This window comes from Sapajus apella, unplaced genomic scaffold, assembly GCF_009761245.1.
Source record: "Sapajus apella isolate SASKATOON/1434 unplaced genomic scaffold, GSC_monkey_1.0 scaffold104, whole genome shotgun sequence".
In the NCBI taxonomy this organism is placed as follows: Eukaryota; Metazoa; Chordata; class Mammalia; order Primates; family Cebidae; genus Sapajus; species Sapajus apella.
This window is the reverse complement of record NW_022437044.1, coordinates 6,151,833-6,172,852: the sequence shown is the minus strand read 5'-3', so window position 1 is coordinate 6,172,852 and position 21,020 is coordinate 6,151,833. Positions and strand designations below refer to the sequence as shown.

The following is a 21,020-nucleotide window of genomic DNA, read 5'->3' as shown; positions in this document are numbered from 1 at the left end:
TGGTAGAATTAACATTGTGAAAATGACCATGCAGCCAAAAGCAATCTACAAATTAAATGCAATTCCCATCAAAATGCCACTATCCTTCTTCACAAAGCTGGAAAAAGTAATCCTAAAATTCATACAGAATCAAAAAAGAGCTCACATATCCAAAGCAAGAATAAGCAGAAAGAACAAAGCTGGAGGAATCACAGTACCTGAAGTCAAATTATATTACAAAGTTACAGTAACCAAAGCAGCATGATACTGGTATAAAAACAGCATATAGACTAGTGGAACAGAATAGAAATTCCAGAAATATAGCCAAATACTTGCAGTCAGCAATCTCTTTTCAAAGTATTAGTTTATGAATATTTATGAAATTTCTCTCATAACTATTATTTATATATATATAATACAAACAATAGATTCAAAGCTTTAATCTTTATTAATCTTAGATGTCTAGTTGTCCAAAATTAAACTTTATTAGTAAATAATAGAAGGTGTATGAAAATTGTACGATAGAATTATAACTAAACAGTTCTGTGACCTTGACTGTCATGGACAAGGTAAAAGAAAAATCAACTACAACTGATACTCATCACCTAAACATCAGTTATTTACAGTCTAAAATACTGATTTGGCATCACTCAAACATAGCATATAAGTGAAGGAAGATAATGTTCTCCAACACAGATTATCATAAAAGCCCTACTACTTTTCATTTTAAGGAAAATGGATTATCAACATACAGGGCATGGGAAAGCATAAAACAAAACAAAACAAAAGCAAAAACAGAGGGGTTATTTTAATGTTAAGATACATTTTAGTACCTGGGGACAGTAGAAACTTGACTAATGAAATAATAATACTTTTAAATCAGTAATCACAAATTCCTTACATTTTAATGGCAATTTGTGGCTTATACATTACTATTTACAGTTCCAAAATCATGCTCAGATAATCCAACTGTTTTCTTAATTTTGCACATAGCAATGATCTCTGAAGTCAAGTTTAGTATTCTCTCCACCAAACCATGCTCCTTCCTTAATCAGCAATACTCAGAGGAGTACAATTACATATTACACCGCTATGTCATTGCCTCCTCAGCAGTTTGCATTTTCTAGCAGAAATATTATAAAATCAGAAACAACCTCACACTGGAATAGGCAACATGGCAAATGCAAAATATTGATTAAATGTTTAAATCATCTCTCTATCTATAAAGAAGTGGTTTCTTTTATGGAGTAAATTATGAAATAAAAAAATAAAAGATAAGCTTGTTCTTTCTGATGGTGGGAATTTAAACTTAACTGACATTTATATTCACACAGGGTAGGAATATTGTAAGGAGGAGTCCAAACTTCCAAATAATTGAACATTAGCTAGATTTCAGGGAATGTATGAAGAATACACAGATAACCCTTAGAACTAAAAAATAATTTAAAAACAATTATCCCAATTAAAAATGAGCAAATAATTTGAATAGACATTTATCCTGGGAAAACATATAAATGGCCAGCAGCACATAAAAAGATACTCATGTCAATAATCATTAGGGAAATGCAAATTAAAATTTAATTGAGATACCACTGCACACTAACTATGATGGCTATAATAAAAACGACAAATAATAATAAGTGTGAGTTAGGATATAGAGCATCAGGAACCTTCATGCAGTGCTAGTGGGAACTTAAAATGATGCAGTTCCTTTGAAAAAAGTTAAACAGAGTTACCATATGACCCAGTAATTCTATTCCTAAGTATACACCAAGGAGAGTTCAAAAATACGTTCACACAAAAACTTATGCACAATTGCTAACACCAGTGTTATTCATAATAGCCAAAAGGTGGGAAAATAAACCCAAATATCTCTCAATTGACCATGCCTAAATAATACGTGATATGTCCACACAATGAGATAAATGTAAGTTCAGTATTATTCAGCAACCAAAATAATAATGAACTGTACACTTAAAATGACTAAATTGGTAAATGTTATCTTTAAACCAAATTATAAAGAAAAAAAAAAAGAATTTAAGCACTAATACCTGCTACAACAGGGAGGAACCTTGAGAGCATTATGCTAAGTGAAGGAAGACAGTCACAAAGGCTCCAAATAAATGAATTTATTTATATGAAATGCCCAGAATAGGTAAATCAATAGAAAACAGAAGGTAGATTAATAGTTGCCTGCAGCAGTAGGTCAAGGGAGTAAAAAAATTAGGGGTGGCCATTAATGGGCATAGGGTTTCTTTTTGGGGAGACAAAAATGTTATAAAATTAGATTGTGGTGATGGTTGGATAACTGTGAATATACCAATAACCACTGAATTTACTTTAAATGGATAAATTTCATGGTACATGAATTATGTCTCAAAGAAGCTGCTAAAACCTATTATCTATTTATCACACATAGAAACCTGCTTCCAAAGAATAAAGGGAAGGGGAAAATGGCAACTTTGGAGTGGGGATACTTGGCAGAAATTATATTAACCAAGAGTTTAAAGGTGAGACCACCAGTGATGTCATATGGATATTACCTTTCTCCTAATAAAATGTGGCAAGAAATGCATTTCCCTCTTTGTTATTCTTCATTCATAACTGCTGTCTAATCATGAGCAAACATCAGATAAACCCAAATTGAGGGACATTCTAGCAAATTACTGACCAGTACTCTCTGAAAGTGTCAAGTTAATGAGATATTGTCACAGATTAGAAAAGACAAAGGAGACATGACATCTAAATGGAATGTGGTGTCCTGGATTGAATTCTGGAACAAAAAAGGAAATTTTTGGAAATATTAGTTTAATCTGATAAAGTCTGTAGTTTGGTTGATTCTCTTAGCAGTTTAAATTTCTTAGTTTTCATCAGTAAGATGGTAACATCAGAAGAACTGGAGGGAAGGGTACAAAAGAACTCTTTGTACTACCTTTGCAAATGTTCTGTACATCTAAAGTTGCTCCCAAATAATAAAAAATGTTTAACCATGTAATATTTAATTTGTAACATAAGTGACTATTATACCTCCAATTTGCAAATGAGTCAATAAATCAGAAAGAAACAGAATTATTCTTATTCCAGTAGTCAAACTACAAATAAGAAAATACAATTTTGATATTAAAACAAAATATATTTATGACAAAGTTATGTTTCTTCTCATGTTATTTCACGATGAAATATTTTTATGTTAGATGAATGACAGCATGAAAGTACCAAATCTAAAATAAGCAATATCATTTATTTTGGAATTTGTATAATGAACTTTAGCAAAGCGTTGGACATGATTTTATGAATAAAATAAATTACATAATTTATAACAAACACATCAATATGTAATTTATGAAAATTAAGTGTAAATTATTCATAAGTAAAAGATCATAGACCTTATTCAGAGTGTATTATTGGCTCGCCAGTCTCTTGAGCCTTCCTAAACTAACTTAAAGGTCATGTATTACAGTCTTGAATAACTGCTTTTTTTTTTATGTCATCTTATCTTCCCTTTCTATGCAAAAATATTCAAACGCATCATTAAAAGCAACATCTGTGTCACATGTGGAAAAGCTGATAAATTTTCCCACACCAAGGTACAGTCTGTTGGCCAAGTGATGACACCAGGAATATTACCCAGTGCAAGAACTTTCTTTGAGGAATAATATAAATTCCAAAGCTTGGAGAAAATACCATTTTTTCCAGTAATACTTGACTACCTCTGACTATAGTGTAAAAGGTAATAAATTGTTTCAGTACAAGGAATGTCAAACAAGCCTGGTGTCACAATTGTGTGACAATTTTGTTCTCTTTGTCTTCATGAAGTTATTGCAATCAGTGTCTCTGTGTTAATTTATAAATTCATTGTATCACTTTTGTAAAAGAACAAAATGCAGATTATCATGATGTCAGACATAAACCTTACAAGGGCCAGATAATTTAGTTTGAGTTTAGCTGTATGTCTTATCATATGGCTTCAGGGAATTTAATAAATACCTTGGTTATCTTTGAGGCATAAAAAAGATAATTAATTTACATGTTTCACATCTTTCCTTGCAACACCTCATACACTAAAAAGTATCAAAGGATAAGATTAGAAAGGAAATGTTATGTTTAATGTTTGGTGTCAGATACTTAAGTTAGACACAATATGCTGTTCCCATGGATGTTAAAATGCAAATATTGCTGTCAGATTCTTAAAATGATATTCCCCTTTATTACTAACAATCTGATTCAAGCTATTTATAAGGCGTCTACACATAAAGCTTTGAAGAGTAAGAGAAAAACAAAGTAGAAGAATTTTCCTAATAATTTTAATAAGACATACGTGGGTAACAGATACTATAACCATAGATTGATATGCATAAATCTATTCATTTACATCAAGACTTTGATGAAACTTTAAAATATGCTAAAAATGCAATGTAATCATTGGTACCTGACTTATCATCTTTACAGTTAGACATTACTTAACAGAGAGGTTAGCTTAATTAAAGCTAAAAGACAATCCAGATTTAGTTATGAGAATAGAGACTTCAAGGTATATTTAACAATTACAAGATTATTTGATAAACTCGTAAAAAGAAGTATCTCCTCTGTTTCTTAAGATGTAAGTGGCTGAAAATACTAATCATGATAAAAGAACAAAATTATGCACACAGCTTTATTCTTTAAGTCATAGAAAAATATTTCACAGGTTAATGAAAACAAGCAGTACCTCTTTTATTTATATTTAAAATAAAAACAAGATAAAAATAATTTTGCCTAAAAGCTAATGGATATCCAATAAAAGTTCCATCCAGAAAAAAAATAATAATGGAATAATAAGAATGCTATTATTATATAAGCATAATATTTAACATTAACAATGTCTAAAGAGCAGTGCTAAATTATTTGCAATAGTTGCTATTGGTATTTATATTTTACAAATGAGTAACACACTTTAAGAGCTTAAATGATTGGAACTGAGCAAGATGGCCAACTAGAAGCAGCCAGGTGGCATGGCTGCCACTGAGGGATCATGACAGCTGCTGCACTCCTAACAGATCTTTGGAGGAAAGACACTGAAAGTGGACAAAGGAAGACAAAAATGGGCTGAAGGGGGAGGAAGCTGGAAATACTGCAAGGGGCTACTGCGCACCAGGACTCATTACTGGCCCCTAGTAACTCTGAGGGAACAGGTAAGTTGAACAGGGAAGGAGCAACTAGCTCTCACCATGGACCTCTGGAATCGCAGCAGGAAGAAACCACTTGACCACCACAGACACCTGAGTAGGCAGAGAGCTGCTTAGAGAAGTGGTAGGGGCAGCATTTTATCCAGTGCAGAAAGCAGAGGGTTTGCTCCAGGAACATCTGTAGCACAGCATGGTCGGTGACACTCACCCCCCAGGTTTTACTTGCTCTATAGGAGAATTTAGCCTTAGGGGAACTATCATACTTGAACTCTGTAGGGAAGACTTGCCTATCAGAAGGAGTTGGTCCAACCTGAGCACCACTTGATCTAGCTGGCTAGTCCCGTAGGCCCAGCCTGACTGTGCCTCCTTACAGTGCAACCTCTGAGTGCCCTGCGGACATGCATCATAGCTCCTGCACTGGTGGACTGCATCTCACTGGCAGAGAGCCCCGGCAGAGCAGACCCCATGGCCATGTACACCCTATCAACTCCTTCCCCCCACTACATCTACCCCCAGGCCCACAGCTACTCCCCATATTGCCTTGCTGGTGAGTATGTGTGCAGGTGGCTTTTGCATTCCCTGTTCTGTCAGTGTTGTGTGTGTGTGTGTGTGTGTGTGTGTGTGTGTAAACCCTGCCCTGCCACTGCTGCCAGCATGAGTTCACTCCACCTCCCCTCTCCCTACTGTAGGGTCATTGCAGTCAGAGCCTTGGTGGGCGTAGAGCCCACCAGCCCCACTTTTACCAAGTCCCTGCCCCTGTGCCAATGCTGTTGTCAGAGGGAAACTAGGAACAGAGAACAGTGGACTCTCCCATTACCTGAGTGGGGACATCCAACTGCAAAAATGTGAACAGAGGATGCACAAAGACCTGCAACTGGCAGCGTCCGGCCCTTGCACTAAAACCACCACCAGCATGACCACATGCACAGTCACCAGAGGGGATCCCCACCTCAGAAAGCCATGCTGCCTGTGTCACTGTTGTGAATGTCTGCAGGGAGACCAGTACCCCATTACCCACTAGCACCCTGCCATAGCCAACATGCGTGTACCACACAGTGCTGCTGCTGTCACTGCTGCTGGCACATGCAAACAAGGACAGATCTCACTGCTGCTGACCTACCAAATGTTCTGGCTGGCATCAGCCATCAAAGTGTAGTGACCAGTAGTCTGGGAGTATCTCAGGCTCTCCATCACATTTGGTTCCTAACTTTGAAGAGCCAGAGAACAGAGTCAGGGCTTAATACCAGTCTCCCAGAGTTAAAGTATGCAGTATATGAGTAGGGAGCTGAGCCTTGGCCCCCTAAATTCTTCCAGAAATGAAACCAGTTGACTGAACCAACCTTGTACAACAATCCAACACTCATGGCCATCTAATAGGATTAAAAAGAAACCCAAATTCACAAAATAGCAACTTTGAAGACTAAAGGAACATCAGCCCACAAAGACGAGAAAGAACAGTGAAAGAACTCTGACAACTCTAAAAGCCAGAGTTGTCTTCTTTCCTCCAAATGACCACACTAGCTCTCTAGCAAGGGTTCTCAACTGGGCTGAAATAGTTAACATAATAGAAATTGAATTCAGAATATGCATAGAAACAAAGATCATTCAGATGCAGGAGTACATTGAAACCCAATTCAAGGAAGGTAAGGATCACAATAAAATGACACAGCAACTGACAGACAAAATAGGCCTTTATAAAAAAGAATACAACCGAGCTCATAGAGCTGAAAAACACACTATGAAAATTCCTTAAAGTAATCACAAGTATTAATAGCAGAATTGACCAAGTTGAGGAAAGAATCTCAGTTTGAAGATTGGCTTTCTAAAATAATACAGTAAGACAAGAATAGAGAAAAAGAATAAAAATAAATAAAATCTCCAAAACATATGGAATTACAGAAAGAGAACAAATCTATGAAGCATTCATGTCCCTGAAAAAGACAAGGAGAGTGGAAGCAACATTGAAAATGTATTTCAATATATCAACCATAGTAACTTCCTAAATGTAGCTATACAAGCCAAGAATCAAATTCAGGAAATTCAGAGAGCCCCAGTAAGATACTTTACAAGAAGATCATTCCCACCACAGTCATCAGATTCTCCAATGTAAAAAAAAAGAAAAAAAAATTAAGGCAACTAGAGAAGAATCAGGCCACCTAAAAAGAACTCCATCAGACTAACAGTAGACCACTCAGCAGAAATCTTGGAAGCCAGAAAATATTGGGGGCCAATATTCAATACTCTTAAAGAAATTTCAAGCCAGAGTTTCATATCTGGCCAAACTAAGCTTCCTAAGTGGAGAAATAACATTATTTTCAGACAAGCAAATGCTGAGGAAATTAATTACTGCCAGACACATCTTACAAGAACTTCTGATGGAAGCATTAAATATGGAAAGGAAAGGCAGTTACCAGCCACTACAAAAACATATTGAATTAGACAGACCAGTGATACTATAAAGAACAAAACAAACAAGTCTGCAAAAGAACCAGCTAACACCATGATGCTAATAGCATCAAATCCATACTAACCTTGAATCTAAACAAGCTAAATGCCCCCAATTAAAAGGCACAGAGTGGCAAGTTGCATAAAGAACCAAGACCCATTGTTATGCTGTCTTCGAGAGACACATCTCACATGCAATGACACCCACAAACTCAAAATAAAGGGATACAGAAAAATATACAAAGCAAATGAAAAACAAAAAAGCAGGGATTGCAATCCTAATTTCAGACTAAACAGATTTTAAACAAACAAATAGAGAGATAGAAAAAAAAAGATGGGCATCACATAATTGTAAAGGGTTCAATTAAACAAGAATACCTAACTGTCTTAAATATATATGCCGCCAACACATTTTCACCCAGATTCACAAAACAAGTTCTTAGAGACCATCAAAGAGACTTAGACATCCACACAATAATGGTGGGAGATTACAACACTCCACCGACAGTATTAGATCACTGAGACACAAAATTCATGAAAATATCTAGGAACTAAACTCAACACTGGATCAAACGAACTTGATAGATACAGAAATCTTTACCCAAAAACCACAGAATGTATTTTCTTCTCAGTGCCACTTAGGACATACTTTAAAATTGACCACATAATCAGACACAAAACACTCCTCAGCAAATGCAAAAGAACTGAAATAATAAGAACTACTCCATGATATCACTGCACAATCAAATTAGGAAGCAAGACTAAGAAAATTGCTCAAAACCATACAATTAAATGCAAATTGTATAATTTGCTCATGTCATGAATAACTTTTGGGTAAATAATGAAATTGAGGCAGAAATCAAGAAGTTATTTGAAACTCATAAGAACATAGATACAATATACTGTAATAATAAGGACACAACTAAGAAGTGTTAAGCTGAAAATTTATAGCATTAAATGCCCACATCTAAAAGTTAAAAAGATCTCAATGGAACCACCTAACATTGGAACAACAACAACAAAAAACTAGAAAAGCAATAGTAGCAAACCAAGATCAAGACCAAAGCTAGCAGAAGACAAGAAATAACCAAAAGCAGAGCCAAACTGAAGGAAAATAAGACAGGAAAATGCATTCAAAAGACCAATGAATCCAGGAGTTTTTTCAAAAAAAAAAATACTGAAATAGATTATATAGTAGTCAATTTTTAAATTGCTATAAAGAAATAATCCAGACTGGGTAATATTTAAAAGAAAGTTTAATTGACTCAGTTCCACATTGCTGGGGAGGCCTCGGGAAACTTACAATCACAGCAGAAGGCAAAGGGAAAGCAAGCACCTTCTTCACAAGGTGGCAGGAGAAAGAACATGTGAAGGAAAAACTGTCAAACACTTATAAAACCATCAGATCTTGGGAGAACTCATTCACTATTATGAGACCAGCAAGGGAAAAGCTGTTCCCATGATCCAATCACCTCCTTCCCTAGACACATGGGGATTACAGGTTCTTCCCTGGAAACATGGTGATTACAATTTGAGATGAGATTTCATGGAGGAAACAGAGACAAACTACATCAGATTTCTAGGTAGACTAATACAGAAAAAATAAAAATAAAAGATCCAAATAAACACAATTAGATACAACAAAGAAGATACTACCACTGACCCCATGGAAATATATATAATGATCACAGTAGATTAATGACCAGCAGTAATACCCAGGTAATGCTTCTAGTGCCTTGGGTGAGATTCTGTGATTTGCTGGACTCAGGCTACAATCAGCATATTTTCTGCTGTGGTGTATAGGGGGCAAGGCTCCCTCTGCTTGGGAAATGAGGAGGGAAAAGGGAACTTTGTCTTGGACCTTAAGTACTAGCTCACCACAGAGGAGTAGAGCACCAAGTGGACCCTTGAGGTTCCCATATCTAAGACGTGGGTATTAGACAGGATTTCAGGACTTGCCCTGGGTGAGAGAGGAGGCCACTGTTCTGAAGGGTGAATCCTAGGCCAGGTATCAATCATCACAAGCTTACTGAACAGCCTTTGGACCTGAACAAAACATCAGCAGTAGCCTGGCAGTATTCTCCATGGACTCATATTGGCAGTGGCCATAGGGTAAAGCTCCTTTACCATTGGAAAAGGGAAAGAAGAGTGAGAAAGACAGAATTTTGTGGTTTGAGTGCCAGCTCAGTTACAGTACAATAAAGGTAGATGTCTAAAATATTTAATGCTAGTCTCTGGTTTCTGGATGGCACATCTGGACACACCTGGGGCTTGGGGAAACTCACCATCTTGAAGAGAAGAACATAGGTCTGAAAGGCCTTGCCACCTGCATATTGTAGAGCCCCAGGGCCTTGGGCAAAGTTAGGCAATAGTCAAGTTGTGGTTACACCAAGCCTTGAGTTAGGCCCAGTATTGTACTGGCATCAGGTCTGACCCAGCACAATCCTAGTAGTGGTGGTCACAGGGATGCTCGTGTCATTCCACCCATAACTCCAGGCAGCTCAGAAGAGAAAGAGAGAGAGAGAGAGGGAGGGAGGGAGGGAGGGAGGGAGGGAGAGAGATTCCATTTTTTTATTTTGGAAGAAAGGAAAGAGAACAAGAGGTTTTGCCTAATAATTTACAGAATTCTAATGGATATTGTCCAAATCCACTAAGACAGTACCTATATGAGCCTGCAAGAACCTGCTACTTCATTTTTAAACTAAAAAAGTTGTCTTGGGCTCTGGGCTTCTTCTGTTCTCTAATACAGATATATTTTAGATTGCAACAATGAAGTCCTTTGAAATATCTGGAAAGCCTTCCTAGGAAAGATGAGTAAAAACAAGTCCCAGACACAAAGATGACAATAAATACCTTACTCCTCAATGCCAAGACACAGATGAAAATTCATAAATATCAAGACTATCCAGGAAACCATGACCTTACCAAACAAACTAAATAAGGCACCAGGGGCCAATCCTGGAGAAAGAGAGAGATGTGAACTTTCAGACAGAGAATTCAAAATAGCTGTTTTGAGGAAACTCAAAGAAATTCAATGATAACACAGAGAAGAATTTGAGAAGTCTATTAGATAAGTTTAACAAGGAAATTGAAATAATCAGAATGAATCAAGTAAAAATTCTGGTGCCGAAAAATACAACCAACATACTGAAGAATGCATGAGTCTCTCTATTAGTCAATTCTCACACTGCTGATAAAGACACACATGAGACTAGGTAACTTACAAGGAAACAGAAATTTAATGAACTCACAGTTTCACATGGTTGGGGAGGCCTCAAAATTATGGCAGAAGGCAAGGAAGAGCAAAGCCATGTCTCATATGTCAGCAGGCAAGAGAAAGCTTGTGTAGGGGAGCTTCCCTTTATAAAACCATCAGGCCTCATGAGACTCACTCACTATCGTGAGAACAGCATGGGAAAAGCCCATCCTCATGATTCAATTACCTCCCACTGGGTCCGTCCCACAACACATGGGAATTATGGGAGACACAGTTCAAGATGAGATTTGGTGGGGGACGCAGCCAAACAGTATCAGTCTTTTAATAACAGAATTGATCAAGTAGAAGAAAGAATTAGTAAGCTTGAAGATAAGCTATTTGAAAATACACAGAGGAGATTTAAAAAAAAGAATAAAAATAATGACGGACACCTAGAGGATTCAGATAATAGCCTCAAAACAGCAAATCTAAGAGTTATTGGCCTTAAAGAGGAGGTAGAGAAAGAGATATGAGTAGGAAGTTTACTCAAAGAAATAATGAAAGAGAAATTCCAATACCTAGTTAAATATTATCAGTATCCAAGTACAAGAAGCCCAAAGAACAACAAGGAGATTTAACCCAAAAGAGACTACCTTGAGGCATTTAAGAGTCAAACTCCTAAAGGTCAAAAATAAGGAAAGGGTCATTTTAGAAAGAACAGAAAGAGGAAACAAACAAACAACATAAAATAGAGCAGCAATACATCTGGCAGCACATTTCAGTGGAAACCTTACAAGACATGAGAGAGTGGCATACCATACTTACAGTGCTGCAGAAAAAAAAAATACTTTTACCCTATAATAGTATATCAGGTTAAAATATTTTCTATATATGAAGGCAAAATAAAGATTTCCCCCAAAAACAAAAGCTGAGGGATTTTAAAACCAGATCTGTCCTACAAGAAATGCTAAAGGGAGTACCTCAATCAAAAAGAATAGAATGTTAATGAGCAATAAGAATTCATACAAAGGTACAAAACGCGCTGGTAATAGCAAATACACAAAAATACAGAATATTACAACACTGTAACTGGGGTGTGTAAACAATTCTTCTCATAAGTAGAAATATTGAAACAGGAACCAATAAAAAATAATAACTACAACTTTTTAAGATGTAGACAGTACAACAATATATAATGGAAAAAACCAAAGGTTAAAAAGTAGAAGAATAAAGATAAAGTGTAGAATATTTACGGGTTTTCTTTATGGCTTTATGTTTGTTTGTTTATGCAAACAGTGTTAAATTATTATCAGCTTAAAATAATGTGCTATAAGATAGTATTTGCAAGTTTCATGTAACGTCAAATCAAAAAACAGACAACCGATTGACAACACAAAACAAAACAAAAAAAATGAATTGTATCACCAGAGAAAATTAAATTAACTAAAGGAAAACAGGAAGGAAAGAAAGAAGGAAGAGATGATCATAAAATGAACAGAAAACAAATAACGATATGGTTAGAACAAGCCCTGATTTTTTAATAATAACATTTAATGTAAAAACAACTAAACTCTCTAATCAAAAGATATAGAGAAGATGAAAGGATAAAAATAATATATCATATAATCTATTGCCTACAAGAAACATCACATTTAATGACTCTCATAGACTGCAAATGAAAAGATGGTAAAAGATATTCCATGCCAATAAAAACAAACAAACAAAAAAAAAATGCAATAGTAGCTAGACTTATATCAGACAAATTATATTTCAATATAAAAACTATGAGACAAAGAAAGTCAGTATATAATGATAAATGGGTCAATTCAGCAGAAGGATATAACAATTGTAAATATATATATGTACTCAACACTGTAGCACTCAGATATATAAAGCAAATATTACTGAGCTACAGATAGAGATAGGCCCCAATACAATAATAGGTGGTAACTTCAACACTGTACTTCCAGCATTGGATATTTCAGACAGAAAATCAACAACAACAACAAAGAAGTGAACTTAATCCTCACTATAGAACAAAGAAACCTAATATTTACAGAAAATTTCAACCATCTGCTACAGAATACACATTTTTCTCCTCAGGAAAGAGATCATTTTCAGGGAAAGGCTATATGTTAAGTCCAAAAACAATTCTTAAAAACATTTTAAAAAATCAAAAATTATCAAGCACCTTCTCTAACCACAATGGAATAAAACCAGAAATTAATTACAAGAGGAATTTTGGAAACTATACACTCACATAGAAATTAAGCAATATGCTGCTGAATGACCAGTGTGTTAATGAAAAAATTGAAAAGAAAATTGAAAAAATTCTTGAAACAAATGATAATGAACACACAACATAATGAATCCCATGAGGTATAGCAACAGCAGTACTATGAGGGAATTTTACAGATATAAGTGCCTACAGTAAAAAACAAAAAAACCTTCAAATAAACAACCTAATGATGCACCTTAAACAACTAGAAAAGCAAGAGCAAACAAAAGCCAACACTAGTAGGAGAAAAAGAATAACAAATATAGAAGATAAATCAATGAATTCAAAACCAAAAAATAAATACATAAGATCAGTGGAATAAAAAATTTGTTTTGTGAAAAGTTAAACAAAATTGACAAGCCTTTGCCAGAATAAGAGAAAAGAGAGAAGAGCTGAATAAAATCAGAGATGTAAAAGGAGACATTACAACTAATAACACGGAAGTTCAAAAGACGATTAGTGGCCATTATTAGCAACTATATGCCAATAAATGAAAAAATCTAGAAGAAATTGACAAATCCTAGACATATATAGCCTATCAAGATTAAACCATTAAGAAATCCTAAATCTGAACAAATCTGTAACAAATATTGAGCTCCAAGCCATAATAAAAACTTTCCAGCAGAGGAGAAGTCAAATTATCTCTGTTTGCAGAAGACATAACCCTATATTTAAAAAAATTCCATTGTGTCAACCCTGAAACTTCTGAAGCTGATAAACAACTTCACCAAAGTCTCAGAATACTAAAACAATGTGTAAAAATTGCTGGCATTCCTATATATCAACAACAGTCAAGCTGGGAGCCACAAACAAATGCCTATTCACACTTGCCACAAAAAGAATAAAATATCTTGGACTACAGCTAACCAGGGAGGTGAAGAATCCCTGCAAGGAAAATTACAAGCTACTACTCAAAGAAATCAGAGATGACACAAACAAATGGAAAAACATTTCATGTTCATGGATCGAAATGATCATATCATTAAAATGGTCATCCTGCCCAAAACAATTTATGCATTCAATGCTATTTCTATTAAATTACCAGTGATATTCTTTACAGAAATAAAATTTAAAAAATATTTAATCTGATCTTTGACAAACCAGACAAAAACAAGCAATGGGGAAAGGATTCCCTGTTCAATAAATGGTGTTGGGAAAGCTGGCTAGCCATGTGCAGAAAGCAGAAACTGGACCCCTTCCTGACACCTTACACTAAAATTCACTACAGATGGATTAAAGACTTAAACAAAAGACCTAACACCATAAAAACCCTAGAAGAAAATCTAGGTAAAACCATTCGGGACATAGGTGTAGGCAAGGATTTCATGACCAAAACACCAAAAGCATTGACAACAAAAGCCAAAATAGACAAATGGGACCTAATCAAACTCCACAGCTTCTGCACAGCAAAAGAAACAGTCATGGCCGGGCGCGGTGGCTCAAGCCTGTAATCCCAGCACTTTGGGAGGCCAAGGCGGGTGGATCACAAGGTCAAGAGATAGAGACCATCCTGGTCAACATGGTGAAACCCCATCTCTACTAAAATTACAAAAAATTAGCTGGGCATGGTGGCACGTGCCTGTAATCCCAGCTACTCAGGAAGCTGAGGCAGGAGAATTGCCTGAACCCAGGAGGCAGAGGTTGCGGTGAGCCGAGATCGTGCCATTGCACTCCAGCCTGGGTAACATGAGTAAAACTCCGTCTCAAAAAAAAAAAAAAAAAAATAAGAAAAGAAACAGTCATTAGAGTGAATCGGCAACCAACAGAATGGGAAAAAATTTTTGCAGTTTACCCATCTGACAAAGGGCTGATATCCAGAATTTACAAAGAACTAAAACAGATTTACAAGAAAAAAACTAACAAGCCCATTCAAAAGTGGGCAAAGGATATGAACAGACACTTTACAAAAGAAGACATACATGAGGCCAACAAACATATGAAAAAATGCTCATCATCACTGGTCATCAGAGAAATGCAAATCAAAACAACATTGAGATATCATCTCACGCCAGTTAGAATGGCGATCATTAAAAAATCTGGAGATAACAGATGCTGGAGAGGATGTGGAGAAATAGGAACACTTTTACACTGTTGGTGGGAGTGTAAATTAGTTCAACCATTGTGGAAGACAATGTGGTGATTCCTCAAGGACCTAGAAATAGAAATTCCATTTGACCCAGCAATCCCATTACTGGGTATATATCCAAAGGATTACAAATCGTTCTACTATAAGGACACGTGCATAGGAATGTTCATTGCAGCACTGTTTACAATAGAAAAGACCTGGAACCAACCCAAATGCCCATTGACGATAGACCGGATAGGGAAAATGTGGCACATATACACCATGGAATATTATGCAGCCATCAAAAACGATGAGTTTCTGTCCTTTGTAGGGACATGGATGAACCTGGAAACCATCATTCTCAGCAAACTGACAGAAGAGCAGAAGATCAAACACCGCATGTTCTCACTCATAGGTGGGTGTTGAACAATGAGAACACATGGACACAGAGAGGGGAGCACTACACACTGAGGTCAGTTAGGGGGAAATAGGGGAGGGATGGTAGGGGATGGGGAACTGGGGAGAGATAGCAAGGGGAGAAATGCCAGATGTAGGTGATGGGGAGGAAGGCAGCAAATCACACTGCCACGTGTGTACCTATGCAACAATTTTGCATGTTCTTCACATATACCCAAAAACCTAAAATGCAATAAAATAAATGGGTAAAAAAAAAAAAGAAAAGAAAAGAAGGCAAAATAAAGAGCTCTGCAACAACAACCAAAAAAAAAAAAAAAAGAAAGAAAGAATATAAGATTAAAAAAAATTAAATTCATATGGTACCTAAAAATAGCCCTAGTAGCCAAGATAATCCTAAGCAAAATGAACAAAGCCAGAGGCATCATGCCACCAGACTTTATACTACACTACAGAATTATAGGAACCAAAACGGCATGGCACTGGTACAAGAACAGACACATAGATGAATGGAACAGGACAGAGAACCAAGATGTAAGACCCCACACCTACAACTCTATGATCTTTCACAAACCTGAACAAAAAAAAAAATAAATAAAAGAAAGAAAAAGAAAAAGAAAAAAAAAAAAGCTATGAAGAAAGGATTCAATAAATGGTGTTGGCATAACTGGCATATGCAGAAGATTGAAACTGGACCTTTTCCTTATAGTATATGCAAAAATAAACTCAAGATGGATTAAAGATTTAAACATAAAACCCCAAATCATAAAATTCCTGTAAGACAACCTAGGCTGGTACCACTCCTTCTGAAACTATTCCAAACAATACGAAAAGAGAGAATCCTTCCCAAATCATTTTATGAGACCAACATCATCCTGATACCAAAACCCGGCAGGGACTCAACAAGAAAAGAAAACTTCAGGCCAATATCCATGATGAAAATAGATGCAAAAATCTTCAATAAAATACTGGCAAGCCGATTGCAACAGCACATCAAAAAGCTTATCCACCATGATCAAGTAGGCTTCATCCCAGGGATGCAAGTCTGGTTCAATATACGCAAGTCTATAAACATAATTCACCACATAAACAGAACCAAAGACAAAAACCACATGATTATCTCAATTGATGCAGAGAAGACCTTTGACAAAATTCAACAGCCCTTTATGCTAAAAACCCTCAATAAACTAGCTATTGACAGAGCGTATCTCAAAATAATAAAAGCTATTTACGACAAACCAACAGCCAATATCATACTGAATGGGCAAGAACTGGAAGCATTCCCTTTGAAATCTGGCACTAGACAAGGATGCCCTCTCTCACCACTCCTATTCAATATAGTACTGGAAGTTCTAGCCACAGCAATCAGGCAAGAAAAAGAAATAAAAGGTATTCAAATAGGGAAGGAGGAAGTCAAATTGTCTCTATTTGCAGGCGACATGATTGTATATCTAGAAGACCCCATCGTCTCAGCCCCAAATCTCCTGAAACTGATAAGCAATTTCAGCAAAGTCTCAGGATACAAAAATCAATGTGCAAAAATCACAAGCATTCCTCTACACCAATAACAAACAGAGAGCCAAATCATGAGCAAACTCCCGTTCACAATTGCTAAAAGAGAATATAGGGCTCATTTTTTCTAGCACCATATGTCATTGTGTAATACATTGTATAATACATAATGAATATGTCAGAACAACTTGCCATATATTATCTGAATAAGGCAATTTAAGATGCTAAAATATTCAACTGCTAATGCTTCTTAAGGCTTAATTTCTTTCACAAGTATTTTGCTATGGCATTTTAGAGTCTTCTATTAGTAATCCAAAACAAAACTCACTAAACTTCACATTGATTTAATCCTTTAGTCTGGGAATTTTGGGAGATATTAAATTAGCATGAAGGGATTAATACTGTGGCCTGTGCTATAATTTTGTCTCTTGAAAACTACACACATGCATCTTCATTAACTCCTGGCCAAGAAAAAGAAAAAGCTATCCTGTGACAAGACATTACTTTTTGCAATCATTGACATAAAAAATTCCACATATCTCATGACAGTAGTGAATTGTGTCTTATGTTCACAAGCTCTTATTACCGAAACAGTCAGATGAGGATAGGTGAAGTGATTCATTGGCTGAGAGAGAATCCATTTTCCCAGACTCTTCTAGATCCTTCCACCTCAACCTACTTTTTTTCCCACATACTTGTCACTCAACAGTTAACTCTGACTCAAATTGAACATTTCAAGTCTAAAGTAACACACTTCTAAATTATAGCTGGCCTTTCAGGACAAACAAGAAGTATAGAAACCCAGCTCACAAGGCAGGCAGATCACCAAGTCAGGAGTACAAGACCAGTCTGGCCAACATGGTGAAACCCGTCTCTATGAAAAATACAAAAATATTAGCTGGGTGTGGTGGCACATGCCTATAGTCCCAGCTACTCATGAGGCGAGGCATGAGAATTGCTTGATCCCAGGTGGCACAGGTCACAGTGAGCTAAGATCATGCCATTGCACTCCAGCCTGGGCAACAGAGCGAAACTTAGTCTCAATTGAAAAACAAACAAAAAAAAGAACATACCCTTGAAAGTCAGCTGAGGATCAAAAGGATAAAAATTGTTTGTTTGATAAAACACTGTAAGGAAATGACTGCAGATAGGCTAACCATGTAACTTTCCACTGCTTACAAACCCCAGGTCTCAATGATAGTCAAAAATGTTACTGATGCAGCTAAGACTCTTGCTCTTATATTAAAACATATGCAGAAGAAAAAGACAGTGTACTTGAAAACAAATACAATGGAAACTATTAGTTTACCAAAACTTAGTAATGTATATTTTCCTCAGGAAGAGGTAGAAAAAAAATTTCCCTGGATGAGTCGACAAGTATGTATTTGTCAATTTCTTTGAGGACAAGTAAGGCACCTTCAGAATTAGAAATAATTCTCTGATTACCAAGTATTTGCCAGCATATATCTAATATTACCATGACTTATGTGTCTTGGGAAATAACTCAAGTCAACCCTGGAAGGCAGTCAACGCTCAATCGAAAAGTTGAATAAATGAAATGTTTCTTGTTTTATAAATTTATAAATAAGGTCATAAAGGACTTTTTAATTACATAAAATATATGTAAAATTTGTACTATATAAGGTGAATTATAGCAAGTATACTCAAATAAACTGAAAATAGAAAATGAATGTAGGAAATGTGATATGAACATATTTATATAACAATAAAAGGTATGATGGCTTTTCACTGTAGCTTAGAGTCAGAGCCAAACTGCCTTATAAATGTACTAAATAAATGTTATTCAATAAAAGCAAAATTTAAAGTATGAATTTAATTGTAATTATCATTACTCAGTGGTGTACAGAAGAAGGTGAAAAGAATCTAAGTAATGGTAATGTCTAACAGAGGCATAGTGCTTTAGAGATTATCAAATGAATTCTAACATTACTTAACTTTCCTTTGCTTCAAAGAACCTTTTCAGTTTCTGCCTACGAAAAAATGGAAATCATAATAAAAACTAAGCATAGAAGTGTTGTAAGTATTAAAATTATTTGTAGATTATTAAGACCAGTGTCCAGACCATAGTACGCACTCAAATACTAGCTACTGTTGATTACTGCTATTATTCTTATCATCACTGTTATTATGCTTCAGAGACATACAAATACTGCAATTTTTTAAATGAGGGAAACAAAAAAAGTGAAGATCCTGTGAGTTTAAATGTCTTGGTTAAGTGTTTGCATCTAGTCAGGTGTAGAACTGTCATCAGAACTCAAGATGAGCTGACTCACATTCAAATGCTCCTTCCACTATACCTATGAATACTTAGGACCAAAACACCTCGACGATGTATCACAAACACAAATGAGTCCCCACAACAACGAATTATCTGTTTTTCCTGAAGAGTATCAGAGGATACCAAGAAACCAACGAGAAGGAGACAAAATAAAAAGCACATTCAGTGCCATCTACTTTAACCTGCGTACTGAATTACGCATGTAAACTGAATTTTCAAGTTTCTCAAAGGGAATAAAATATTCAGTTTGAAATGCCATTATTTAGATGATAGCCAAAAATGTATCATGGTCATTAGGACTAATTATAGAAGAACAGGAGAACTGCCCAAACACAATGTAAAAAGTCAAAAGCAGCATTTCACAACATTTAAAATACCAAAAATTGATAAACTATGTCATTAATATTGCTAATTTGTCAAAATTAAAGATTAAAGGTAAATTTCTTCTTTACATAACAATTTAGGTTTATGACTGATTTCAAGAAAATTTATTCTTTAAGTGCTATTTCTATTTCATCAAAACATCAATGTATTATACATTGCAGTTTAAAATAAAAGTATATGAGTAAAATAAATTATTGTTATAAAGAACAGTGGAACAATAAGACAGAACCATAGCAAAATATAAAGCGGACAATAAAGAAATGTGTGCATACACAAGATGAGTGCAAATATATTTCTAACATTCACTATATTCTGCAGCATTTAAAAATTTTATCAGCACAAGAAAATTATATATATATATTTAACTGATTGCTTAAACTCTATGTTTTTAAAAATCTTTTCTGTCAACCATATTATAGGATTGCACATAATCCATGTGTTATAATTTGGCAAAGAAAATACATATTACATATTATTTCCAAATTTATAAACAATGTAAACTCTATTTTGTTAGTAATTTAGAAAACATATACAATTTATAGATCAAATTGGAATAGAATGCAGAAAAGTATAATTATACCTTTAAGGGGTACTCAAACAAAATATTGAAAATGCTTACACTATCAGAGGAGAAAAACGAAAAATTAGATTCATAGGCAATTTGAAAGCAACTACTTTAAGCCAAATAAATAACTATAGGGTCACATTCATTTTACTATCTAAAGACTGATGACACACAACTTAGAAAAAGCATTCAGATATATAAGATATCCAACTGACTGAATGCTCTTCCTAGATTTCAGATGTTTCAAATGTATTAAAAATGTGTTTTAAGCAAACAGTTGATGGTTCATGAAAAGCAAAAAGTAAAAAGTTCTTAAACACAAATCAGCAACTCATTTGAATATGAAACATGCAACATGATTATGGTTTGTGTTGACTTCTACTGTACCTTTCTTTAGTCCAGGAATGAAAGCTAAAAAGAGATTTTAATAAAGTTAGACACAATAAATATTTTCTCTTATTTCTACAATATTATGTTAACATACCTAACTAAATGTAAATTGTAACATATTGCAATATATTTTCAACTTCACTTTACAAAATATGTAATAATTGAGATAGACAAGGACTGGTGCTCCTTGAAATTTGTCCTTTTTAATACATTTTTATAGAATTGGACCAAGCTTATACAATATGTTGGCTTCCTGGGAAGTAATGATTGGTCCTTTCTGTAAAAGAAATGTGTTGTTGAACTTCACATTTTGCAGTAACTCGGCAAA

General features: G+C 35.3%; 1 protein-coding gene across 1 annotated transcript in view; it reads right to left on the bottom strand.

Annotated features, from left to right (window-relative positions):
- PCDH11X (protocadherin 11 X-linked) overlaps nucleotides 1-21,020 on the bottom strand; it is an 807,063-nt gene that overhangs the window by 151,298 nt on the left and 634,745 nt on the right. The window contains exon 7 of the mRNA XM_032258722.1: nucleotides 20,690-20,713. Coding sequence (XP_032114613.1) covers nucleotides 20,690-20,713 — 24 coding nt within the window. The remainder of the gene's footprint in view (nucleotides 1-20,689; nucleotides 20,714-21,020) is intronic.